The sequence below is a fragment of the Diorhabda carinulata genome, chromosome 11, assembly GCF_026250575.1.
Source record: "Diorhabda carinulata isolate Delta chromosome 11, icDioCari1.1, whole genome shotgun sequence".
Lineage (NCBI taxonomy): Eukaryota > Metazoa > Arthropoda > Insecta > Coleoptera > Chrysomelidae > Diorhabda > Diorhabda carinulata.
In genome coordinates this window covers 2,766,077-2,794,012 of record NC_079470.1, presented here as the reverse complement: position 1 = coordinate 2,794,012, position 27,936 = coordinate 2,766,077, and the positions used below count along the sequence as shown (strand labels likewise).

At 34.2% G+C, this 27,936-nt stretch overlaps 2 protein-coding genes across 2 annotated transcripts; both read right to left on the bottom strand.

Moving 5' to 3' along the window:
• Positions 1–744: 744 nt before the first annotated feature.
• Positions 745–1,657, bottom strand: LOC130899684 (uncharacterized). Its single transcript, XM_057809813.1, has one exon. It carries the CDS (start codon positions 1,551–1,553, stop codon positions 1,023–1,025), a length of 531 nt encoding a protein of 176 aa, XP_057665796.1. The 5' UTR covers positions 1,554–1,657; the 3' UTR covers positions 745–1,022.
• A 4,168-nt stretch (positions 1,658–5,825) lies between these two features.
• Positions 5,826–6,484, bottom strand: LOC130899686 (uncharacterized; the record flags this gene model as incomplete). Its single annotated transcript, XM_057809816.1, is given in 2 exon segments — positions 5,826–5,892; positions 5,934–6,484. Coding segments are annotated over 2 exon segments (618 nt in total), but the record flags the coding sequence as incomplete, so codon positions are not given.
• Between the last annotated feature and the right edge of the window lie 21,452 nt (positions 6,485–27,936).

Below are 27,936 nucleotides of genomic sequence, written 5' to 3'. Positions count from 1 at the left end.
AAAAAAAATAAAACCACAAAATATCAAAAAACCATAAATTTAATTATAAAGATTGGAACAGAATGAAATACAAACAAAAAAGAGAATTTTTAGAAACAGTTTACATTCATAAGAATGAAAACGCTATAAATGATAAAAAAGACCTAAATAATTCTATAGTTCTATTTTATAAATTCAAATACAACTACGAGTAATGTGATAGATGCCTGCTACATATTTTTGAGATGTGAAAAAATAAGGAAAAATTAATTTTATATATATATATATATATATATATATATATATATATATATATATATATATAATTTTTTGATAAATTTTGTTTAAAAGCATATAATATTAACGTTTCAACTACTTTCAGTCTTTATTAAAATATGATTTCACACTGACAATTTGCATATTTATATTACCTAAATTTTGATATCAAAATTAAAATAAAATCAAAATAGAAATATATATGTTTTATATATATATATATATATATATATATATATATATATATATATATATGTATGTATTTTAATTATTAATATATACTAACTTTAATTTTTCCCTTCAAATTCCACACACATATAAAATACTTGATAAATTCATTGTCACTCTACAAATTTCAAACAAAAATAAAAAACAAATCATAGATATTATAGTACAAAATAGGCAATGAACATAAATATATTTATGCTAGGAATAAGGACATAAAACGGAAGCTAAAGAGATGTTTTGTTATTAATTTTTCCCTTTAAATTCATACCAAACTTACAGAATACAGTACAGTTGTTACAGTCATTTTTATTTGGAAAAAATGCTTCATAAATTCATTGTCACACTACATTTATAGTTAGCTAAATTCAGCGCACCTAGGAAAGTCTAGGATGTTCAAATTACATATAAAAGTAAAAAATAAATCATTGACTTACCAAATTGAAAAACAGATTAAACTTAAAAAGCTTACAATTAGGTACATTATTTCAGTTTTTAGTAAGACACGTTCAATAGATTAAACATTTCAATTCTCACAATATTCAGCTTTTCAGTACTTTTCCTTTTATTATCTTAATTTCTTCTACAGGTCTATCGTTTCTATCAGTAGCTACAAGTCCTATTCTATTAATAATATTCATCCCTGAATATATTCTCCCAAAAATGGCATGTTTTCCATCTAACCACTGGGTTGGGGCCAGTGTAATAAAAAATTGCGAACCATTAGTATCAGGCCCAGAATTAGCCATAGAGAGAATCCCAGCACCACTATGTTTTAATTCTGGATGGATTTCATCTCTAAAAGTTTGTCCATATATAGATGTACCTCCTTTTCCAGTTCCGGTGGGGTCTCCTCCTTGTATCATAAAGTCGCGTATTATTCTATGGAAAATAACATTGTTGTAGTAACCTCTTCGAGCTAATTCTGCAAAATTTCTACAGGTATTCGGCGCATGTTTCCAATATAATTCAACAACGAATTCCCCCATTGTCGTTTCAAATTGAACGAAAGGAGGTTGCCACATTTTATCAGGAATTCCTGATTGGTTATTAATAGTTTGTACAGGCATCATGTTTCAATTTCTAGTAAATATTTAACACTTAACTCGAAACAAACTTTGATAAATTAATAAACACTATTAACCTATATCTTCTTTTTCAGTAATATCATATTGTGTGGCCTTATGTAGTCATTTGTCACTTAAATTGAATGATAAATTAGCCTGTACGAAACGTTTTTTGAAAAATGACTGCATTAATCGAATTAAACTAGTGCGTCTAATAATTCTGAGAATATTTGATTCATTTTTCTATATTTTTGAGGTAACAACAAATGAACAATTTGTGCTTCCAGATATTCTATGGGTACGTTCCACTTCACGCCCACCACGATTATAAAACCCTTTGTATTGTTCCAACTAAAGCCTAGCGCAGACTTGATGCGTATACGTAGACGTAAGCGTAGAAAGGATATACCGCTTGCGTGATGTAGACGTGCGTGTCGACGTAATGCATAGCGCTACGCAATGTAGTCACAAGATACAAACAGACTGCGTGACTACGCCGTACCTTACGTACGGCTGAACGGCAACGTGACTTTGATGAAATTGTATTCAATGGTGTATTGGACGTCACAGCGATTAAGATCTAACACGCACGTACCTTTGTTGTGCGTGACCCTACGCGCCTAAGACAAGGAGCACATTGAGACATATGTGACGCAATATACGCAGGGCAAGGCAAATGACGAGTGCACCGAATTTCTTTATTAAAAAACAACAACACTAGAACGCATTTTCGTCCAACTGAAGAGTTATGAATAAATTATGCGGTGTCTTCGGACTGCGCACTGACTGTCTCTGGTGCCTCTGTACCAGGAGACTGTAGGGGTGTGATAGTAGAGGATAAGTAGGAAGCATGGGAGTATGATCCTGAAGGGATGTAAGCTCTTTAAGGTATTGGTTGCTGTTGGTGCAAAATTGGAGTCTGGGGACCACTTTGTGAAAAATTTCGTCTTGAAGAAGGGACTATCTGTATATATGCAGCTTCTACTTCTGCTTGATATACTCTATATCTTATGACATGTTGGTATAAAGCAGGCATTTCTTTTGCTATTTCATAGAGGGCCAAAAAAAATTTTGAAGTACATAACCACGTTGAGGCTTTACTGCTTCTTCAGAGGGGTTTTTTAGCTATATATATATATATATATATATATATATATATATATATACATATATATATATATTTTAAGTTATTTTACTATCTTTAGTTTGTACCGGTTGTCCCTGTTGAAGCTACGGATTGTTAACCTACGGCATGAACCGCCCCTGGCCATCAGATACTAGTGTATCTATTCCGTCAAAAACAATACATGGACATACGTAGACTAGGTTAGGTTAACAGGGTGATCTCCACTTTTCAGCCGAGATCCTCTCGGAGGCCTTAGGCCTATTGTGATGCCCTTGCTGACCTTTCAGTCAGCACCGTTTCACTCCCCTTCCCTATCTCTTCCGTTGCCAGGTCCTTGCTCCCTTCCCATCTTTTCCAGATTGCAATGAAGTGATTCAGGTCATTAACACCCAACTCCGCTGCTTCTTCCAGACGTTCCAATGTTTCACTCCCCATGCATTGTAGTAGTTTCGACGCCAATGCTGTGCAGTGACACATTAGGTGTTCTATTGTCTCTTCCTCTTCATTGCATTCTGCACAGAGATCGTCGGTTCTGATACCCATTTTCCTGACTCTAGAGGGTACTGTGCAGTAACCGGTAACCACTGCTACGACCCTTCCCACAGACTAGCAGTTCTGTTGTCTCCCTCTTCTGTTGCACCAGCCACAAGAAGCGTGAGATGACACAGTCATCTCTATTACTCTATTTCTTGCCTTGCTCTCTCTCTAATGTTCTATCTATCGTGTCTCTCAGCAATTTGATCGGTGGTAGTGGCAAGCCCACTGCTTCTTCCCCGCTCCTGGTCGTTCCCAATTTGGCTAGTTTGTCTGCCATTTGATTCCCTTCTACATTGCTGTGTCCAGGTATCCAGTAGAGTCTTACCTTATGGTCACGAATCCATGATAGGGCTTCGCGACAGCTCACCACTGACCAAGATCTCACTGACGTAGACGATAGTGATCTCAGAGCCGCTCGGCTATCCGTGTAGATTGTGATGACACGTTTCATCTCTGCATCGGATTAGTTCCGCGGCTTGTTCTATTGCCCGCAGCTCGGCCTGCAGTATGTTGCAGCCATTTCTAAGCTTCAAAGATTCCCTTATTCCCAGAACTTCAGAGTATAATCCCGCTCCCCTCCGTTCATCCTTTACGGACCAGTTCGTGAAGATCGGGTTACTTACTGTTCCTGGGTTCTCTTCCCAGTCCTCTCTCGTTGGTAGGAGGATGTTCAAGTCTATGTCAAAAGTCAGTCTGGCGGTAGTGTAGTCGGTGCGTTGTTTCAACATACCTTTGTCTACTGTATCCGCCATATTCTCTATCTCCCTTAATATCCTGGTATGCCCATAGTTTTATGTGCAGATTCAGTGGTTTCAGATTCAGCAGCACATCCAGTGCGGCACCTTGGCGAGTTTTTCCGCATATGTGTTCTTATTCAAGACCTCATGGACATACGTAATCATCCTTTGAAAATTTAGAAAATATTCTCCAATATAAGTTCTGATTTCGCAACTTAAATGCTTATGACTCAGAAAGTTGGGTTTGTATGAGGAAATTTTTTTATACTACAGCATTATTTTAGTGTCATCTACTCATTCCAGAATTTTTACGCATTAAGTCTCGAAATATCCTGTATATGATACAAATGATCGCTTATATATGAAATCCAAACTGAAAGGTGACATTTGAAAAACGATTGGCAAGCATGTAAAGTTAAAAAACGGTGAATACATAAATACAATATACAAATAAAAACAAGTCAGACGAGTTTACGATGTTCTATTTTTAAATTAGAAAAATTTTATGGTACATAGAAGCTAATAGTCCAGGAGCCAGTGACAGATTTTCAATCCCAATCGAAACTTCGTAAAATGCATCAGGGATTTATTCTATGATCACTCGCGACCGTCAGCTGTGACTCCGAGTGTGGTGCGGACAGTGGCAGCCTCCCTCGCATGGAGGAAAAAAAGTTTTTTCAGTAATTTCAAATTTGTCAATATTTTATCTAGTATTTTGAAAGAAAAACAAAGTCAGCTGACCATAACACAGTGGATTATACGTCAGCTAGCGCTTGATCATGGAAAAAAATTTATATTTTTAGTGATATCCTCTCATCTAAAAATTTACGTGGTGATCGTTCATATACTACTGTAAATGAAAATTGATGTTAGTGGAAATTTTGGTAGCTGGTACCTTGAAGGGTGTAACACAACAACATCTATCACCTACTAAATCTTATCAGTTGACGACTTTTCCCTTGACTTACAGCTAGCTGATTTTTTCCATTATTTACTAGAATATTTTAACAATTCTCTTTTAATTTATTTTTCAAGGAGGAATAAGGTTTATTAGTTATTCCCTCCTGGACCGTTTTTTAACTTAACAAGCTTGGCAATCGTATTTCAAATGTCATCTTTCGGTTTGAATTTCACATACAGGGATTATTTGTATCATATACAGGGTATTTTGAGAATTAATGCCAAAAATTTCTGGAGAGAGTCGATGACGTTAAAATAATGCTATGATATAAAAAAATTCCTTATACGACCCCTAGTTTATGAGTTATAGGCATTTAAGCTGCGAAATCATAACTTATATTCGAGTATATTTTCTAAATTATACGGGCGATTCATTAAGAATGTCTAATCTATGAACTGTAGATTCTAGACCTCAAAATATGATGATTCTCCTCAACATGCCTTATGCAAATATTGCTAGTTTCCGAGATACGGGGTGTTCAAAGTTTAAAATTAAATTTTGATTTTCACAATAATTTTTTATGTTTTCACAATTTCTCTCTGAAAATTGGCAATTTTGCGTTTATTCATAAAAAATTTTATTATTTCTTAAATATGTAACAATAACAAATTTCAAAGCAAATGCTCAAAATGCTCACCATTTACTTCAATACACTTTATGATCCGCTTTCGTAAAGATCTCTTAATATCAAATAATCCTTGTCTATTATTTTTAATTACATACGCGGCTTCTTCTATTTTCCGTCGCAGTTATGGAAGAGAAGTAATTTTTTCTTTGTAAACTAATGCCCTCATTTGCGACCAAATTGAAAAATTCAAAGGATTTAAATCAGGGCCTCTTGGTGGCCAAGTAAACTCACTTCCACGACCAAACCATCGATGCGGAAACTGTCGTTTAAGTATTGACGAACTTGTAAAGAATAATGTGGTGGTGCTCCGTCGTGCAAAAACCACATATTTTGTCTTAAAGCGAGAGGTATATCCTCTAGTAATTCGTGTAAATGTTCTTGAAGAAAATCTAAATAAAGAGGTCCATTTAAATTGGTTGGCAGTTCAAAAGGACCTATTAAATACCCACATATTACACCACACCAAATGTTAACCTTAAACTCGTGCTGAACATGTGTTTCCCTCATAGCATGTGGATTTTCAGTATACCACAAATGATTATTTTTATAATTAAATATTCCTCGTCTGGTAAATGTTGCCTCATCAGTAAAAAGAATTGTATCCAGAAAATCTGGGTTAACATTTTGTTTATCTTGCAAAAAATGGGCAAATTGTAGACGCTTAGGTAAATCTTGAGGTAATAAATTCTGAACAGGAGTGTAATGATATGGATGCAATTTTTTCTTCTTCAGTATTCTAAAAATAGCTGATTGGCTTATACCTGTTTGCAGACTTAATCGGCAAGTACTGATATCTGGATTCTCCGTAACACAAATTCAAATTTCATCTTATTCATCGGCAGTGATTTTTTTTGTAGTACTGTGCTCAGTTTTAGAGCGTAAAGACCTCGTTTCACCTAAGCGGTTGTAAAGATTTCGGTACAGTTTGTAATTGGGTTGCCTTCGATTTGGGTATTAAGAGATCTTTACGAAAGCGGATCATGAAGTGTATTGAAGTAAAGAATAATAAAATTTTTTTTAAAAAAATTAAAATTTATTGAACTTTTTAGAAGCAATTAACTCGATAACCGATTGAGTTACACGAATCAAAGAAGAGTAACTTTTTTTTTGTAGAATTTAACACTTTTTAATATTTTTTTATTATTTTAGTTGTAAGTTTAGCTCAAAAAAAGTTTACTTTGATTTAATTTACACAAACAAGTGTAACTAGCGCCCTCTATTAGCAATGTTAAATTAGAGTGCAAATTATGATTCCTCATGCCAAAAAACGTAAAATTGCCAATTTTCAAAGATAAATTGGGAAAATATAAAAAATTATTGTGAAAATCAAAATTTAAATTTAAACTTTGAACACCCCGTATCTCGGAAACTAGCAATATTTGCATAAGGCATGTTGAGGAGAATCATCATATTTTGAGGTCTAGAATCTACAGTTCATAGATTGGACATTCTTAATGAATCACCCTGTATACTCGAACATTAGGAATTTTAAAAGGATTACGTATGTCTATGTATTGTTCTGACGGAATAAATAATTCTACACTACTATCTGATGGCCAGGGGCGGTACATGTCCAATGCTTAACAATCCGTAACTTTTATAGGGACAACCTGTACACTCTAAAGATAGCAGAATAACTATTTTAACAAAAAAATACTATTGTTCAATTCGATAAATTTTATGGTTTAGGTAATAGAACCGTTTATTTATTAAGAAATGTTTGTTTGTTTTTTAATACATCCTGTAAGTTTTATAAATAACTACAATTTATGATAATTTTCTTCAGCATGTCTCTTTAAGGTGAATCGCGTCGCATATGTCTCAATGTGCGCTTTGCTAAACTACAGTCAGTTTTTACACAAAATGTCACGTAGCGTAGTGATGTTTTTGTTTGTTTTTGTAATTAATAGCGATAATAAAGAAAAATTTGAATTTTCGCGTAATTATTAATGTGTTTACAATACACAAAGTACGAAATTTGTATCGTACAAAAGTTTATTATGGGAGAAGATTAGAGCTACACTTGGAATACAATGTAAAAAATTGCATCATTAGGTGACCTTGTGTTAGAGCGTAGTTAAAGGTTTTAATGCACTTTCTTTCAAATTTGTTTGACTCCTTTCATAATAACGCGAATAGATTTTACAACACGGCATTTCATAGATCTATCTAATCCTCCATTATGCCGTTGGAATACTAAAATTATTTTCAATGGGCTCTTTCAATGGCGTTAATTGATCAATAAGCTGATAAAGTAAAGTAAAAACAGGAATTGTTATGCTTGACGTAACATAATATTCTCTAGAGATCTCTTAATTATTTCCTTTAAAAGAAGAGTAGTCAGGTCTCGAATTACTCTACGCTCCCACCAAAACAGGCATATTTTCGTTAGTTTGGCTTTTGGTGGCTATACAGTTCCCGACAATTTAACAAACCGATTCAGTAAATCTAATAACGAGATCCATCTAGTGCTAACTGCTTGGGTTAATGTGAAAATGCCTCCTTTTTTGCCTGAAGCTGGATGATGCGCTTGAAATTGGTCTGAATTAACTTGATCACAAAGTGCTGAAAATTCTGTAATTTCCTTAAGTACCCTGTTACAGATTGACTAGCATAGCTTTGCCTCTGAGATGCGCAAACGATAAAGTTTGTGTGCGACAAAGACCGACTTCACCCTTTCACCGGGAAGTACTACCGAGAGAAGAATTTTAGTCCAAACCGTTGATTGAATGCAGTACCTGAATCAACGTCGAAACAAATTTGAATGTTCTATATTGTAATCCCAGTCAAAATTCATTTAAATAAAAGTTGAGTATTAAAACATATCCGATTTTGAGCAAGTAATTGGGAAAAATGGATAACCTTTAAATTATTTAACAATTTTTAAGAATTTTTTGAATACTACTGCCTATAGATTATAATATGACTTTTCACCCACTGTTGACACATTCTCAGATTGGATTTCGGCAGGTAGTTCTTCGTTTACGGTTAGATTACAATCTTCATATTCCTGTTCTAATTCAGTTTCGCTATCCTCATCATTTAAATCAATAACCAAAGCATCTACGATAATGCCTATTATGGGTTCATTCGTCATGAAATCGTCCTCAAATTTCTTTGCTCTTTTGCTAAGAGATTTCCTCTGCTCTGAAGAAAATTCTTTGAAAAAATCGTCGCAATGTTGCATAACATCGTTGAACTTAAAAGATACATCCGATTCGATTAGATTTAAATCCGGAAGATATGGTGGTAGTTGCACAAGGTTATGATTTGCTGCTAGAAAAAGCTGATCTATTTCATACCGCTTATATCTTGGCTTATAGTTCTTTATTAGGGCACATAATTCAGGTTTCAGCATCGTTTTATTAAATGGAATATTTCTCTCTGAGAACCATAATTGCATCTCGGCTTTTTGGTCAATGTCGTTGGCATTTTGTCGATTTGTTTATTATGATGAAGTGCATTATAGATAAACACAACGCTCTTTGGCGGCAAATTCGGAATCAACTGTTTAGACACCCATTTCTTATAATTATCAAAATCCATCTCATTATGATAATCATCTGTATTGCAATTCGATTTCCATCTTGTATAAGCATTAGGCACAAATCCATTTTCTCCACCTGTATGTATTATGATTAAACGTTGCCCTTTACTAACAGTTTTTTTAAGACCATCCTCGGTATTATAACTCCAGCCTTTTTGGTGCGTGTGTGTAGCATGAATATTAGTTTCATCCATGTAAATAATAGGTCGACCCTCTTCTGTAGGTCCGCATTTTTTTAAGAAATCTTTTCTCAGTAATCGAATGGGCTGGCGCTCTATTAATATTTTTCTATTCGTTTTCACTTTCCCCCATCGAAATCAAAGTCTCTTGCAACCCTGATATGCCATTTCGCGAATGATATTTCTATGAATTACCCTGAGCGTAGGAATTCTTTTTTCTGTGATATGGAAATTAACTATGCACCTTCGTAAAATAGCCAAGTCTGCATCATCCATTGAGAGGTTTGAATGTTTCACTCTCTTTTTATTTGGAGCTGAAAACGTTTCCCTTTGACCTTCTTCTATTTTTTCATCTCTGATTTAATTTTCCTTACAGTTCTTACGCATACACCTGTAGCCTCTTCTACTCGTTCTTGAGATAATTATCAGTACATTTTGACTTCTTTCTACCATTACTTCTTATCTTCGCAAGAGGAATCCTTATTCCATCTGCCTGCATAAATCTTAAAACATTGTTGACAATTTCTCTGCTTTGTCCACTCACAACCTTGTTTTTCACTTTACTGTTCAAAGGCATTTTCAAAGTAACGAACACAAAATTCTCACAACAGTTCAATAAATAATTTCGACACTGACTGTTCTAACCGATGTTGACTGCACGAGATCCTCGACATTAATGAGCTCTCGTCCCACTCCGCCGACTAGTCTATTGCGCATGCAATTCTCAGAGGCAAAGTTATGTTGGTCGATCTGTACGTTTGTTGGTTACTCAATTAATGAATCCAACGTCTCAGTTTTGCTTTAGTTTTATTTATACTATGTTCAATTGAATTATGAATTATAAGTTTATGACCGGTCAATCCTAAACCCCGTCTCTCCAGCCACTGCTGATAGCTTGTCGTTTTATCTCGGGTTAGCCACCCTTCCTTTATTAAGAGGTACTATCTACAAGTGTCATTCAACAAAAATACCAACTCATTAAACTCTTAATTGATATAATGAAAGTGAAAGACAGAATTTATAGTTTTTATTATATACGATAAGATTTAGTTCTTAAGCCAGGTTGTACACTGATCACTCCTAATGGGAACCAACCTCATAGTTAAGTGATTCCAAGTGTACCTTGGACACTTGAAATTCCATTAACGTATGAAATTACTTACTTTTATTTTATATTAGAGTGACTCTAAGTGACCATAAATATTCATTTCTATAATTAATTATAGCTTTTTGTATACGATAGTCAGCTTGTACACGGATACGCTAGCTGGATTATTGAAATCAAGTTTTATTAATTTGTTTTGATTGATAAATAGTTTTTACATAGTTGAGAATTGAGTTATTTAATTAGACGACTTTCTCATAAAGGTAAGTAAGTTAAATTTTTCAAAGAATTATTATAAAATCCATAATTTCAACAAGTATTCGCTGGTTAAAATAATATTGATAATCATTATGAAAATGACGATGATCATGATGATAGTGGTAATGATGATCCTGATGACTCGATAAGCCAAGTTTTTTGCAACCATCTCTTGGACTATAATCACGCGCGTTGTAGCATATATCAAGCTTTAATCACAGATCAATTATATTTATTTGATTTTCGATAATGTTATTTGTTCTAGGTAACCATTTGAAATCTATAAAATGAATTTGTGACCTGAAGCCTGTGATCGTTGCGAGGGATTACTTTTACTTAGAATACGTTTTTTCATTTCTTTTTATTTGTCATATGTAAAATTCCCAATAGGCAAATGGTTAATAGCAATATATAAATTAGGAAAATTGCCTAGTAATAATTTCTTTTTAATAAAAAAATATAGTTTGATTGAGGCATAACATACAAACACTATGACAATGAATCTTCCAGGCGGATCACACGGAAGATGCCTCTTCAGCATTGGCTGGGTGAGAGGTCTCATTAGAGGTTGAGCCAATACGTTGGGATGATCTTAGCATTAAGAAAAGGTTATACGGAAGGCTTTTTTTCATTTTGTATATTATTCCGTCATACCAGACTTTGTCGAGAGCCTGGGCGATATCTAAGAAGACAGCCGAACAATATTCTTTATATTCTTGACTTGATGGACTCGTTCTAGGGGGGCATGTTGCGTTTTAAATCCAAATTTATAATTGTGTATTAGTCAATTATCAGTAATTTATGTAAGTTGTAGCCTCTTCAGTAGTTTTCCCCGGTTTAGTGATTGGTATGATTTATGCTTTCCATAGAAATGAGAAACAGCCCGTTTTCAATTCTGCATTGTACCGAATGGGCAATTAAGAACGACCATCGGCCATATGTCAGTAACGGATTATATTACAGCTTCAGAGAAAAATTTAGTCTATCTATTAAAGTAAAGAAAACCTGGCTATAAAAAAATGCTCAGATATTGGGGGCCAAATGAAATATCTCTTTTATACCAAGAGGCCCATGACAAGAGAAGATATGATTGAGAACGTTATGGGTATTCAGTATTCGACGAGAAGGACTGAATCTATAGTAGTAAAGTCTGAAACTATCATTTTCAAGCACCTTCTACGGCTGGCACTTGTAATACGGTGTAAAAGTATTCAGAACATCGAACTTGTTGGACAGTTTCAGTTGGATGATGTTTCAAATTTATTTATGCCGGTGTAGACAGTTAGTATAAGCTAGTACACTACAAGGAGTGAGTTTTCGGATCTTTAACTTGATCCTGGTTAGCCATCAAGAAGCCTTCAGTCTCTGGGAAGAGAGTACCACTATCTGTTTGAAGCTTATTGAGAGAGAGAGAAAAGCTTTATTGTCAAAAAATATTTATAATTTGTGTACAAAATCTTATAAAAACATAAAAAGGGAAAATAAAAATAACTAAATAAAGATAGACTAGCAATGCGAGGTTGATTAGTGAGTGATCTTCATGCTCCCTGTATATAATGCGATGTAGGTTTGAGGTTACAGATTTTCTGTAAGATAATTCACGTAGTTTTATCACTTGTCGGGAGTGAAGGTCCATCAAGTTCCTTCCACCTTCTTTATGGGGTAATAGTGGATGACTTCGTCATCATTTTTCGTGTTAACCTCTGAATACCTTCCAGCTCTGTTTTCGTCCATTTCAGGATACCAAAAGAGTACGTTAGAGCAGGTACTGTATGTCTATATAAGCCAGGTCATTTACGAAATTACGTGACAAAATTAATATTAGAAAAAAAAAAAAACAACGCCATCGTGTTCTAGGGGTTAAATAAAAGTTATATGCATAAAATTCAGTATTTTCTGTCTATGCGTTATTTTTTTAAACAATAAGAACACTAACAAATCGATAATTTGTCGCTTAGATAATTTGACCGGAAGGAGAAAATTTTTAATTTTTCAAATTGTTTATAATTTGTTTAATTTTAAATATAAAGGTTTCTCATTCACTGAAAACCGAGATCTCGATGTTCTTGATCAATGCCGAAAGATGGGCACTATGGCCCTAATAGTTTTTGTGAATGGTAATTAAACCATAGGAGACCTTCTTTTTCAAAGGGCCATACTTGCTCACTGGATGGTCCTATCATCATTTGGAAAGTTGCGCTGGAAAGAAGAATAGTTGAACTAAAAATCTCTCATCTCAGCTCTTGGAATTTTTTTAGTGTTCAAATAAGGGGTAAAAAAATTTATAAAGCTGGCAGTTTAATTTGGGGCGAAGTTAAACTTTTTTTTTCAAAATTCACTCCGCAGATGTGAAGTATGTCGGAACATTTTTGAGCGCGCCGTCTTTGCTTCTTTTCGTTATCCCCACTTCTCCGCTGTCGCGGCCTCGCGGAGCAGCGGAGAAAAACAGTGTCACTTATACTGCTACGAAATGAACATTTTCCATAATAGATTATTGAAACTTTGATTGATAAAAATTTCAAGCTTCCCCTACAAAATGACGCAAAAAACATTCCTTAATATTGAAAAACAAAGCCGCAGTGAATTTAACAAAAATTTCTAGCTTCGCCTCAAATTGACCAAAATATTTTTTTTCTTAATGTAACTGAAACCGCCAGCTTTCCGAATATGACATTGATAATACGATATTTATATAAAATGTTCAAAAAACAATAAATTGAACACTTTTTTAATGTCAAAAAAAATTCTAAAAACTGAGATGGGGGATTTTTAGTTCAACTCTTCTTCTTTCCGACGCGACTATCCAAATAATGATAGGACCATTCGGTGAGCAAGAATAGCCCTTTGAAAAAAAGGGTCTCCTTTGGTTTAATTGCCATTTTGCAAAAACTATTGGGGTCACAGGTCCCATCTTTAGAATAAGAAACTTTTATATATAAAATTATAAACAATTTAAAAAATTGAAAAGTTTCTCCTTTCGGTTAAATTATTTAAGCAACCAATTATCGAAATTTAATGTATAAAAGCTAATTTTGAAGATTTTTCAATTCTCTACAATATTGCTCATAGTAACAAAGACGAGTATTGAATAAGTTCAGCGGTACAAAATTTGTACCGATTTTTTGGTTAGGTTTTTTTCTACTATCAATTTTGTCACCAAAAACCTTTTTTTTTCGTAAGTGCCCTGGCCTAAGACTAAGTTGCCTGTATTTAGTTCGGATTTCATAGGTGATTTTATTCTTTTTTGTATTGTTCCTGTATTCTTATTATTTTTAAAAAATTATCAATATTATTATTTTTATTATTATCTTCACTCAGAAAGGTATCTGACACGCCCAGGGTCATGGTGTATTAAGTCAACGTTTACGGTTATATTTGGTTGATTTGATTTATTAGTTTGTCAGAGTTTTTCAAACTGTTTTCAAATTGTATTACGTTCGTCCCCAAACTTTCAACCGACATCTAAGGGGAAAAAACTCTTCAACAAGACTTGAAAGACTATAATAATAAAAGTTATCATTCATGAATATTTATACAAGGCGTATAATCTAAAAATAATAGGTCAGTGGTTACATTGAAGTGACAATCAAATTATTGACGTCCACTTTAAGCATGCGCTCGCGCACCATCCCTCTCCACGGCTGCAATTCTGGAAATTAAGCATGGCGCAAACCCCTAAAATGTTCGGAAAATAGTTGGTCGCCGCGACGTCAAGCTATAGGAGCGCCGTTTTAGCGATCTATTTCTTCGGGTCCTATCATGTTTTCTTGAACTGCATTTATACTCTGAATATCTAAAAGAAGTGAGTCGATTTTTATTTTTTGCTTTCATATTGTTGAGTTGATGGAGTTTCATGCTTATTACTGGCACACAAATTTGTTAGTGCATGTGCTTTTAACTTTTAACACACGCAATAAATTTAATAAACTGATTTATTCGACTGTAATATTTCTACTAAATTATTTGAAATCGTTCAAAGCTTCCTAATTTAATTTTAGCTCTATAAATTATAATGGGTTTTCCAGAGCTGTGTATTATTTTGATAAAAAATTATGACTCGAAGTTAGTGGAAGCTAATGTTGACGTTTGAATATTGGTTTTATTGCGTGTTATAAAAACAATTTCTTGTTAAGTATAAGTTATTTATAGGGAAGATTAGACTCTACATCGAACGGAAATACAAGGTTGTACGTTGATATTATGATTAATTCACTAAAAAATTATTTATTGAATATAAAATCAATCTAATGTATTGATGATGATGTCTTCATTCATTTAAAAATATCCTTTCACGAAAAATAGTAAAACTACATAAAATATTTTTGAAACATGACTAAGAAAATTGAATTTTAATGAAATTCCGTCTAACTAATTTCTCTGGTGTGTTAAATTATTGTTATTTGATGATAAACTACTAAACAATTGATTGAGACTATGATAAATTGAAGAAAAACTTATAAAGTTTAATAAGCCTATGCTTTGTTGACCTATCCCAGGCTGTTGACAGGGTAAAACTAAAAGACAAGTTTTCGGAAATTTTGAAACAACAAAATAATGTTAACAATTCATTTATTCGACACTTTATTCTTAACATATAGTTAACAAGAAACACAAGTTTAATCAAACGAGTGCTCAAAGGGTCAATTTCTTCAGTTGCGTGTGATTTTTATTTAACTCATCGCATCATATGTTTGACTGTGTGATTGTCAATTTCGTGATTTTTCTCAAATATTCTACGTTGAAACTGTTGCTCATTTTCGGCTTCCCAACATTTATCATACACTTTTCTACTCGATATGGCCCAAAACTCTTCAATAGTGCGAGCCTGAGGAACATTTTGGGTATTATCTTCTTTCAATACAAATGGTGCGTCGTGAGCTTCTAACCAATCTCTGGTTGTCCTGGCGTGGGGATAAGAGACTAGATAGGACCAAAATACTATTTCGTCATTGGAATAATGTGTATTAATAAAATCAAACAATTCCCTTTGTATAAATATATACCTTCAACGCCTCATCCTTCACATGTACGACATAAGGCATGAAACGCCTGCTTCTGATATGGCATACCAGACCAAAACATTATCTTCCAATTCCTTTTTTGATTTATATGATTTATATTCCAGTTTATTAGGAGAATTTCTTATGTAATACTTGTAGAATAAATCATTGCCTTCAATTTCTAATTGTGATAAGGTGAAATACTTCAACCATCCATAATCACAACTCTGTTCTTTATGAAGTGATGTCTTCTTAAAGCACGGCAGAATATTGCAATTCTTGCAACTGTTCTTAACTATATTTTAGACATTTCTTCCTTTTCCGATGTTTAACTCCCTTTCTCTTCAGTTTCCGACTGATGGTCATGTAAGAAACTCGAAATTGGTGAGCTAACCCTCAGATAATAATCTTTATTTGTCTTTTGCGCATTTCACCAATTTATTTGATTGGGTGTTAGTCAAACCTTTTTGAAAGGTTAAAACATGGTTTTCCTTGTTCACATTCAATTAACTCACTAAACTCTACAAGAATACAGAACGACAACTCACTGATGAAATTCCAATAGCAACAGGAATTAGACAAGGTGACATTCTAAGTTAATTGCGTTCCAACCTTGTCCTATACCGCATAATAAAAGTCAAAACTGCAGGAAAGGTATACACGATGGAAAGCAACGAGTTCGGAATGGTTTGCTACGCAGATGATATTGTCCTCCTTACAGAAGACGAAGACAATCTTCGACGGATGCTTTTCAGATTCAAGCAAATGGCAGAACAGTTCAATATAAAGATATCTATCGCCAAGACAAAGTTTATAACTATAAGTAAAGTTATGAGCTTTAATTATCCAACAAGCCCGCAAGAATTTCCAGAAGTTTGTGCGCGTTATTGATAAATTCATGTTCTACTGAAGCATAATGCAAAACGCAGGAACGACAGGACTACGACTAGATAATAGGTTAAGTCAGATGAATAAGAAGATGAGAGTGGAAGACATACGTCGAGAGAATGGGGGAGGATCGGCTATTGAAACAAGAATTCAAGAAGAAACCAACCACCAGAAGATTAGTAGGCAGACCTTCAAAGAGATGGTCCGAATCATGGACATCGATATCATTAGATGAAGACTGAATAAGGGTCAAAGTAGGGAAAAGAACGGTAATGATATGCACCTAAGCAATATTTGTTATAACTCAGATTTACCGAAGCTATTTCAAATTTCACATTTAATAAAAAAGATTGGCATAAAGTAGGTAAACCCGAGATTTGTGATTTGCGTTCCATTAACCTAATGGTGGTTGATGATACGCATTTTGTCGAGCAATAATACGCAAATAATCGTGTTTATTGAAAATACTACATTGGAAATTTTCCATCCCTATCTCTTCCAACTGTCTCACACAAAAAGCATCAATCTTTCTCGTGTGTCATGTAAACGAGATTTTTCTTTTATTTTCAGTTTTTTTTATGTAATAGAACTTTCGCTACAATATTTTTACCCTGTAAAACTATGTTATGCTTTTTTCATTTCTTCTTCTCGAAAATGAATTTCATTAGTGTTGATATTTCTGTTTTCTCTTGGTACCTTTTCCAGATATTCCTTTAATAGAGTATGACGCATTGGTGAAAGTGCTGCAAGGATTACCTTGTTTTTTGTTGAAGCACTTTCTTCTAGGATTTAGTTATAATTGATTGAAGTTGAAGAACAGGAATTAAACTGACTCGCAGAGTTCAAATCATTAGATATAAAACCTGTGCAAAAATTGGCTTCAAGAAGAACAGCCGCAGAATTACAGAGGCATAAGCCTACTGAGTACAAAATAAAACTAACAACAAAAATAATAACAAACAAAATAAATAGTATTATATCCCTGTCGGATGAACAACAAGAATTAAGAACGGGAAGATCATGCACTGATGCAGTGTTTGTTATAAGACATGGCAGAGAAGTCGATCGAATACAACAAACCAGCCTACATTTGTTTCATAGATCTGCAAAAAGTATTTGACCGGGTTTACTTAGAGGATGTTGTACATTTACGTACTACGACAGACAAGTACCCCATACCTTAATCAAAGTCATAAAGAGTCTATACAGCGCGAACAAAATCCAGGCCAAAATCGACGGAGAGCTCACCGAATCAATCCCTGTAAAAATAGGAATACGATAGGGCGATTCACTGAGTCCACTCCTTTTCAACATAAATTTGGATGAAATAATAAAGCAAGTACGCAGGTTGAACGGATACAAAATGGTTGACCGCAATATTACAATCCTTTGCTATGCTGACGATGCTGTGCTGGTTGCAGAAAACGAAGACGACCTCCAAAACTGCTGTATCGCTTTAATTGTACAGCAAAATCTCTAAATATGATGGTTTCTGCATCCAAAATAAAAAGCCTGACAACATCAACCTCTTAGATGATGAAAATTAAGCGCTCAAATAACAAATATGAGAAATTTCCAAAAAAAAGTTTCATTTGATTCTTCATTGGAAACAGATATTCTATTACTTCAGGTTCTCTGAGGTTAATTTGGCGGTTCGTTTTACACAATGACTGCAGCTAATCATTGCCTGCTTCTTGGCGAGTTTCATTCAAATCGTGCCTGATTCTACTGAATGCATTGTTTATACTACCACTACACCAACACTCACAATTACACTGTCTGATTCTACTGAAAGAACTGTTTACACTACCACTTCACCAACACTCACAGTAACTCTATACATTACAGACAGTGTAGGTGTGACGCGCATTTCGATAACCGAGATATCTTCTTCAGAGAGTGAGGGTAAACTAAAACCTAAAGACTTGGCTTATCTGTTTTCCCACCAATGAACCTTCTCCCACGGATATTAATTCCAGCGAGAAATCAAGGTATAAATGTGAAGATTCCCGCCAAGCAGGTTTTCCCGCTCGAATCAGTTTTTGCTGGAGAAGGTTTCTTTTGAAGATTTCTTTTCTCTGAAAAAGATAACTCGGTTATCGAAACGCGCGTTAGACAGTGTGAATGTGAGTGTTGGTGTAGTGGTAGTGTAAACAGTGGATATCACCAACGGGTTCAGAAATTCCAATTTAGTTGAAATAATAGGACCAAATCTGAGTGTCCGGTTTATTTTGATGTTGAAGGTTGAAAGTTACATACTTAATGACTTAATCCTGAAGCCTTTCTACTATTTCAGATGTAAGGTATGCTGGAGTTGAATCATTACTTGGGCTCCCTTATCCACAGCAGTTTCTATACTCTCTTATCTTGTGGCTTTCATTCAATTGCATGTCATCGTATTCTTAGATTTTCACCTGCTATCTTAATTTCTTCTGTGTAGCTCCTCCTCGGTCTTCCTTTCTTTTTTTGTAGCTTCGTGCTTTATATATTCTCCTTAATTTTTGTTTTTCACCCATTCTAATAACATGGTAAAACAATCTCGGTTATCCTTCTATTTTTTTTTAATTGGTTTTAAATCCAAATTTTTACTTATAGTGTTATCTCTTTTTGTGTCGCATCTTGATTTTTTATCTATTATTATCAGAAACCTCATTTCTGTACTTTGTATTTTACTTTTTTGCTTCGGTGTCAGGGTCCATGTGTCGGATCCAAATGTTATTATAGGTGTGGCTACTTTTTCAAATATTTCTGTTTTTTTTTGGTTTTAGTATTTTTTCTTTGGGTAGAAATTGTGTTTTGATTACATTGAATAATCAGTTCTCTCGTTTATCTTTTGTTCCATTCTTCCATCTTCTGTTAGGGTCGTGCCAAGGTATTTGAACCTTTCGACCAGCTCTATATTTGATTTTAACTTATGTGACTTCTCCTTTTGGCTCATTATCATCGAGTTTTTTATTTGCTTATTTTCATATTTATTAATTGTAGACTGTCATTTTATATTTTTGAATTTGAGTTGAAGGTTTTTTCATCTTCTGTCGTTGTTACCATATATTTCATTTTCCAATGTCCCACGATATTCTATTCAATTTGTCTTTTGTTGTGAGTCTTCTATGGATCTTTCTACTTAATCTGTTCTCCATTGTTACAGTTTCTTGTGTCTTATAAAATTGGTGTAATTATACCCATTTGCCAATATTTTGGCACTTCTATCATATATTTTTGTTCAGTTTGATGAAGTGTCTCTGGTCTATTCCTGGTACCTTCCATAGTTCCAGTTTCTGTATTGTTCGTTGTATTTCTTTTGCACTCATTTCATCTTTTGTTGTTCGGGTTTCTGTTAATCCTACTTATCCTGTGGCCTCTTTGTTTTCTGTCTCGATTATACCCTTTTCGTTGAAAGTTATTGGAAAGAAATGAAATTTCTGTTCAATTTTTTTCTGTTATTCCTTGAGTGTCTGATACAACATTTGGCTGATCAATTATGTATCACTTTGTATATGGAAACGATAATGATGGTGGTAGAATGAAGGAATTTATTTTTCACTCACATGAAAGCATGAACATTTTATAAGGCCAATGCACCATGCTATTAAATAGAGCGAATACTGCAGTATTATACTGGAAACATAAATTTAGTTGCTGAATGTTATGTTATGCTCTTATAATATTTTATTTTTTGTTTTGTTACAGATGGCGTTTTTTACAAGTTATAGGATAACCTCCTTTTATAGTTCAATTTTCCTTCTGTTTCTCCTCCAGTCTCTAGTGCTTACTTCTCATATCAAGGTAAGTTTATACTTCCCATGTCGAAATAAAATTTTAATGCAACAAATTTATAGATTAAATTTTTTTTAATACTACAGGGTTATTCTAAATGAACGCATACCTAAATTCCTTTTCGAATTATATAGCAAAGGTTTTTATGCTTATCATTACTTTTTGTTTTTTCCTTTTTACGAGAAATTCTTCATTGTTACCTGGGTGGTCAAAAGGATCTTGAGTCAAGGTCCAGGACAGAGGACATAGATAATGTAGCATCTCAGTATTCTTATTTTTATTTCAAGAAAGAGAGATTGTGACTTTTAAAGAAGACACTGCAATTACGGTCTGTTGTTTGTAGTAATTTGACGTTGGTAATGTTTAGAAAAAAGACTATATTCAGTTTAACAATCATAATGAAAATGTTTGCCTTAACACACTTCTGCTTGTTGTTGACTCTCTTCCGTTACCATATCACGGATGTCTCCTGAGCTTCTTCAATGGAATTGAAATGATAGATCGCCTACCATTAGGTAACGAAAAAGGATCTAAAGGGTCCTAATTGCGTACGTAATGTCACAGTTCGAACTATATCATCACTGTATAATGTAAAATGGAGGGCAATTTCCATCAATAAGTATAATCACGTCATTTTGTTGGATGGTTTCGAAGGAATTGGTCTGGCCATCTGGACCCCAAGCTGTTGAGGTAGTATCTGGATCATTGTTTCCAGAATAACTGCATTGTCTTTTCCAAGACCTGAAGCTGCTTAAGGCGGCTGTCAGGTAAATTGCTGAAATCTGCTTAAAATGAGATAAATAATGATTGTCCAAGGAGAAAGTGACATAGGGTGAGTACGAAAAAGTCAAATGTGTCGTTGAAAACGAGATAGGGATCATAATTGCCTTAATATGGATAAGTATTGTTTATAAATCTTCAAACGTTAATATACACCTACCAATAAGTCTTTTTAGATCAAAAGCTGCCTGTCTGAAAACAGCTTCCCACAAACCGTCCCAAAGACGAGAATTTGGGGGATTTAATTTCCATTCCATATTATCACTTAAATACCAATCAATTATCTCCCGTTCATTGACAATTTTACTAACTGATCGATATAACTATTAAATATCTTCATCAACTCTAGGGAACTACTTCCATTATCACTGTAAATGCATTTACAGGAACTTCTTCACTGACTATTGGTCCAATATTCGTTAATAATAGTACCAAGGTATTTATAATGCTTAGAAGAGGAATCGGAACTCCGGAAGCTCTTTTTTCCTTGAATATGCTGATTTAGAAATGTGGAGACATAAACGCTTATGTATTTGCATTATTTATTGACTATAAAAAGCAAAATTTTGGTATTCTCCATGGAGAGATTATTGAACAATTGTCATCTCCAAGATACTTAGGTACGCTCGTCAACAGATCAAGAATTGAGCAAGCACTTCTGGCACACCGCAACCTCAGCCTGGAAGTCCGGACTAGAATGCTTCGCTGTTACATCTTCCTGTTCTTCTGTGCTGAGAGTTGGACCATGGATGCGGCCACAGAAAGAAAATTGATGCGTTCCAAATGTACGCGTACACGCGAATGCTGCGGATATCTTGGACGGAACATAAGACAAACATAGAGGTCCTACAGCAAATGGGTAACTTCTCACGATAATCAAGGAGAGAAAGTTGTAGTACCTAGGACATATAATGAGAAGCGAGCGATATGAGATTCTCTACCTGATAATAGAAGGGAAGATTGGAGGAAAACGGTCGGTCGGCCGTAGACAAAATTCATGGCTGAAAGACTTGCGCAGATGGCTCGAACAGACGTCTACAGAAATTTTCATAGCTGCGGTTTCTCGTGCCATAATAGCTATTTGGATCGCCAATCATACTTACAATCATTAGTCTTGTCTTTTTGACATTAATATTCAAGGCGTGTTGCTTGAATATTGTAACTCTTCTGAATTATCAGCAAATATATCGATATCATCTAAATATTATAATATTTAACCTGTATCCATTTAGCAGCATAACTTTTTCTGTCTCATATCTCTTCGCTGCATATGATATTCTCTCTGAGTACAAGTTGAATATGAGTGGAGATAATATGCTGCCTTGATGTATTCCTCTCATTATTTTCACTTTTTTCTGTGTTCTTTTTTAATTCTTAGGGTTGCGAATTGGTTCCAGTAGACCTTCCCAATTATTACTAGATTCTCAGTATTAATTGCTGTTTCTTTGAGTATCTCTATGATTTTTCCATACTTGTTTTGGAAAATTGCTTACACATAATGGTACATTATTTTTGTTCATATTTCTAACTCTTCTTTTGATCGATTAGACGTATTACTTGGAATAAAACATTTAAAAACATCTCGATACTCGATTTTTTCTTTTTTCAGGAAAATTTGTAAAACGACTTACTTATACGATTGTCAAATTCCCCTCCGCAACTGGCGCATTTTCCTCTCGTTAATATAACTGACTAATTTCATTTTTTATTTATTAGACTATAGTCATTCTATATATGAAGTTCCAGTTTTATCGATAATTTTCCTATACATACATCAAATCGAAGTTTGATTTCCACCAAGAAAAACATCATATCATGACTATTATTGACCAATATAAAATTATGCCTGTATTATTTGCTTTATTTCTATATTGGTGGAACTAGGTTAAGTTTACCATCCTAAAACATGTTTGCGATATAGCACATAGATCCAAAATAAACAAGTTTGAGTCGGGCTAAGTTTACCTACGTTCTAAATTATATAGGGTACACAAAATGGACATCCGAATAACAAATGTTGAACGTTTCCTATTGAAGATATTATTAAAAGACGAATTCGTGATTTCTCTGTCTAATGGAAAGTAATAATAGGAGGGATGCTACTTAAGTTTTTAGATGAACAAGTAATAAATATTTATAATTAGATATGGCTTTATTGTTTTCCAAAATACTCTCTAATCTATTCTTTTGAGCTGAATACATACGTCTGAGCCAATTGTCGAAGTATTTTTCTCATTCCGATTGAGCTACCTTCAAAACATGTGATTTGAACACTTCAACCGCAATTTCAGGTGTAGAGAAACGTTGATCGATTTTATTTTTCCTCTACGCGAATAAGAAGAAATCATTAGTTGACAGACTGTACATACCAATTCGATGTTTTGACAACTCAAAAACGTTTTCGTTTGAAATGATGTGTGAGTGCTCGCATTTTCATGGTGGAGATTGATCCTTCTTCTGCGATTAGTTTCCCTGATTTTCACGAACAATGTTGACAAACAATGCTAGTGTACCATTAAGAATTGACCATTCTTCGATGCTCTAAGGCAGGTATGGGCAACCTTTGACATGCTGAGGGCCAAACTTTAGGGTGCAAAACGTTCGCGGGCCGCGTTTAAAAGTACTTAGTGCATTTTAAAGTAGTGATAATATTTTTTTGCGATAGATATTAGACATGAAATAATACGACAATGTTATTATTGTATTATGTATTTATTATTGACATGTATGTGTATATTGACAATGTGATTATTGTATTTATTAAAATAACAAAATGAAATTTTAAAAAATGGTACAACATTATAATTAAATAGTTACATTTGCAATTGTTACAAACTATAAAAGTTAAATACACTGAAATCAATGAGACACTTGAGCTTGAATTTGGGAAACTAATCCATCTATATTTGGATGAATTTCACTGATACAAAGACGTAAAGAATTTTCCAAATTAACGTCAGTCAGTCTTGTACGATGTGTTGATTTATTAACTTTCATCAATGAAAAGAACTGTTCGCATTTATAAGTACTGCCAAACGCAGAAATCAATCTTCTTGCGAATTTTCTAAGCTGCGGAAAATTGTCTTCTTCTAGGTATTTTTTGTAGAAATCGCACAACTCTACGTCTTCAAATTTGGATTTTAGGAGTTTTCTTGAATCTCGATTAACTCCATTTGTAAGTGTATTGGAGCATTTTGTATATTACATTTTGTAGGAGTAGCAAATAAATTGAAACATTCTTCCATGTTTTTGAAGTCGCTAAATCTGTTCGAAAATTGTTCCGACAGTAACTTGAGTTCTTCAGCATATTGAGCATAAGCAATATTTTCATACGCAGAGAGCGTGTTGAAATGTTAACTGTTACCAGACTGTATCTGTGACTCCCACAAGCGTAGTTTGATCTGAAACGCTTTCAAATGGCTGTACAAATCATTTACTAACTGTCCTTGTTTTTGAAGTTTCAAATTTAAATCATTCAAATAGCCTGTAAGATCGACCAGAAATGCTAAATCATCACATATCCATTTTGGGTCACTCAATTCAGATAGTGGCTTATCTTTTATTTTCATAAAGTCTGCTATTTCATTTCTAAGCTCGTAAAACCGTTTCAACATTTTTCCTTTGCTCATCCATCTGACTTCACAATAATATGTTACGTCGTTATATTCAGCTGATATTTCATCCAAAAACGTCTTGAACTGACGATGGTTAAGCCCTCGGGATCGAATAAAATTGATGGTTTTTACTACCACATTCATAACATTGTGGAGTCGAATGGACTTAGAACATAAGTTCTGTTGGTGGATAATGCAATGAAGGACTATCAAATCATCTTTTTGCACATTTAATTCTGTTGCTTTTTCATTCAAAATTCCGATGAAACCTTTTCGTAAGCCGACCATAGAAGGTGCACCATCAGTGCATACTCCAATTAATTTGGCAGGCCAAAACTTGTGAATATCTTTTGAACTTCATTAAAAATATCCTCTCCTGTAGTGGTTGCTATTAGCAGCTGTAAAGCTAGCAATTCCTCAGTAACAGTGAACTCCTTATCAATACCTCGAATAAATATAGCCAGTTGAGCTGTGTCAGGCAAATCGGTGCTCTCGTCTAATGCTATGGAAAATGATTCAAAACCAGCCATACGGTCAGTCAATGTTGTTTTTATATCATTAGCCATCATTTCTATACGTCGAACAGCAGTTCGTCTTGACAAACTAATTTTTTCAAATTCATTTTTCTTTTCAGGACACAAAACACCGCAAACTTCTAACATACACTCCTTGATAAATTCTCCTTCGGCAAATGGTTTTAATGCCTTTGCGAACCAATTTTGAGCTAACTATAAAACTAGCTTTCACAACATTATCAAGTTGTGTTCTTTGTTTATGAAACATTTGTTGCTGTTTTTCAATATTTGCTCTAAGCTTCTGGATTTTGTCTGTTCTTAATTGTCCTGTCAGTGAGTGCTGTGTAGCATGCTTAGTTGAGTAATGCCTCTTTATATTGAATTCTTTCATTGAAATGGATTCATTACAAAGCAAACAAATAGGCTTATTATTGTGCAAGATAAAAAAGAATTCTTCAGTCCATTTTTCTTGAAACTGGCGACCCTCTGTATCTACTTTTCGTTTCTTTCCACCAGACATCATTTTTTTTTACTTTTCGTTCAATAAACTTAATAACAAACTATAGTTAGTAACCACTCAAGATGCACACAAATTCACAAAGCAAGTTGACGGCTCTAGCCGTTCGCTAGGATATCGTTTGTCTGAGTTATCACCTCGGTAGCTCAAATAGAACTGAACTAACTTTCGGGCCATCCACCCTCTTATATAGACAAAATGAAGGAATAATCTGGAATAAACTAGTTTAGAATAATCGAGAAGCAATAAATAAAATCTTTTGGTGTGTAGCCCGTGAGGCGGCAAACTTCAAAGAATTTGATCGAGCAAGCCGAGTGGCAGTGATTATCAAAGAGTGAGGCGGCAAACATCGAAGGTTTTGATGTTTGCCGCCTCACCGTCACTCCCGTGAGTAAGCTAAGGAAACACAAGGAAACTTGTGTAGGCTATGGGATTCATTAGTCTATTGATGACTCCACATTTTTATAGTCTATTCATATCATATCCGGTACCGGATAAGATAAAAAGCACAAACATGTGTTTTCTTTTAAAGATATGTAATAGTATAAGTATATGTACTAGTACTAAATATAAGTACTTAGTTTAGTGTAATATTTTTTTAATTGGGTTTTTCCAAAATGTCTCGCGGGCCGGATCATATCTTACACGGGGCCGGATCCGGCCCGCGGACCGGTGGTTGCCCATATGTGCTCTAAGGGAACGTTAACGACATGTCCAGTTATTTCTAAAACCCAGGCGACAATTTGCTTCGAAGTACTTCGGCCGCTAACAACTTTTGTTGTGGACACGAGCTTTTTTTGGGTGATTGCCAAATTATGCGGTATTCAACAAGAGCAAATCTTTTTCACAACCACATGCTCATGCAATATTGAAGGAATGCGAGTGGAACTAATGCCCAAGTATGCTTCAATCTTACGATATGTCACATGATATATTGCAATATCAGTTTTCGGACAGCATCGATGTTTACGGGCGCAAGTGCAGATTTTTGATGACCTACACGGAATTCATCCAATAGCGAAGTGCGATCACCATTGATTTCGGAAAATCAGCGGCTCGAGATGGAGTTTCATCACAAAATGTCGGAGCGAGTTGATCGGCACATTGCTGTCGGTTTAATCCACGTCGAAATTTATAGAAAATCAACATATGAAAATGTTCGTGATTCAAATCCACGTTTAAACTATGATTAATGTTTCAAGTTCACCATTAAAAATGTCGAAAGCTCTGACATAATTAAATAGATAATAATTAAACCAAAAAAAATGCCCTTTTTTTGATAATTGGCATAAATGTTGATAGTGGGGAACAAAAAATTCTTATTGGATGCAAAATCACACGCAATAATGTTTGGGGAGGGTTTGCCATTTAATTCTATGTTTTGACCAAGATCAATGTTGAAATATTTGTAAATAGCTGAAATAGCACTCGTATGAGAACACGTTCCGAGTAAGTTCATCATTAAAAATGTCGAACTTTATAATAACGATGTCAGATTTGACATATTCACAACAGTGTTATCATATCTAAAACTTAAGTCAACTTAACCCTGGTATACAGAATTATTCACTTGATAATGAATTTTCCACTCAAAAATTGAATAAATTGAACAAGTTGGATTGAGGGAATACTACTATCTAATGAAATACACAGTTTAAATTTGTGACTGTGACTTGATCCAAAGTCTGCTTACTGAAACAAATTTATCGGGATTCAATGAAACATAAGACGAGAAGCCATAAATATCAGAAGAGATATCTGAATTCAATCTAATTGGAGCAAACTGGAAAGAGCACTTTCTAGCAATGGAACTCAATGAAACAGTTATCCAGCTACTAAGCTTTTGGAAAAAATAGTTTCTTCATTTCCAGGGTAGATATTTGAATTATGCACAAAACAATTATACTAAAATAAAAAAATAAGATCTCCTATTAATTTAAGGGTTAGTGGATGAAACAATCTGGAAAGAGCTTGAAAAAATTCTAGAAATAAATGTAACTCGTTGGAGCAAACTGAAATGACTGAAGAAATACTAGGAAGCTAAAGTAATTACCAATATTGGAATCTCCAGCTAGGGGTTGGCAATCTAAGTCTATTGGAGTAAGCTGAAACAGCAATTTCAAGTAATAATAAGATTCAAGTTACAGGAAGTAAAGATGTTATGTAATTTCTTTTTACTCTTCTAAGACGAAACTATGCATGTGAAGAGTTACTATCGAG

Coding starts and splice junctions, on each gene's coding strand:
- LOC130899684 (XM_057809813.1), bottom strand. CDS start 1,553: ATGATGCCTGTACAAACTATTAATAACCAATCAGGAATTCCTGATAAA.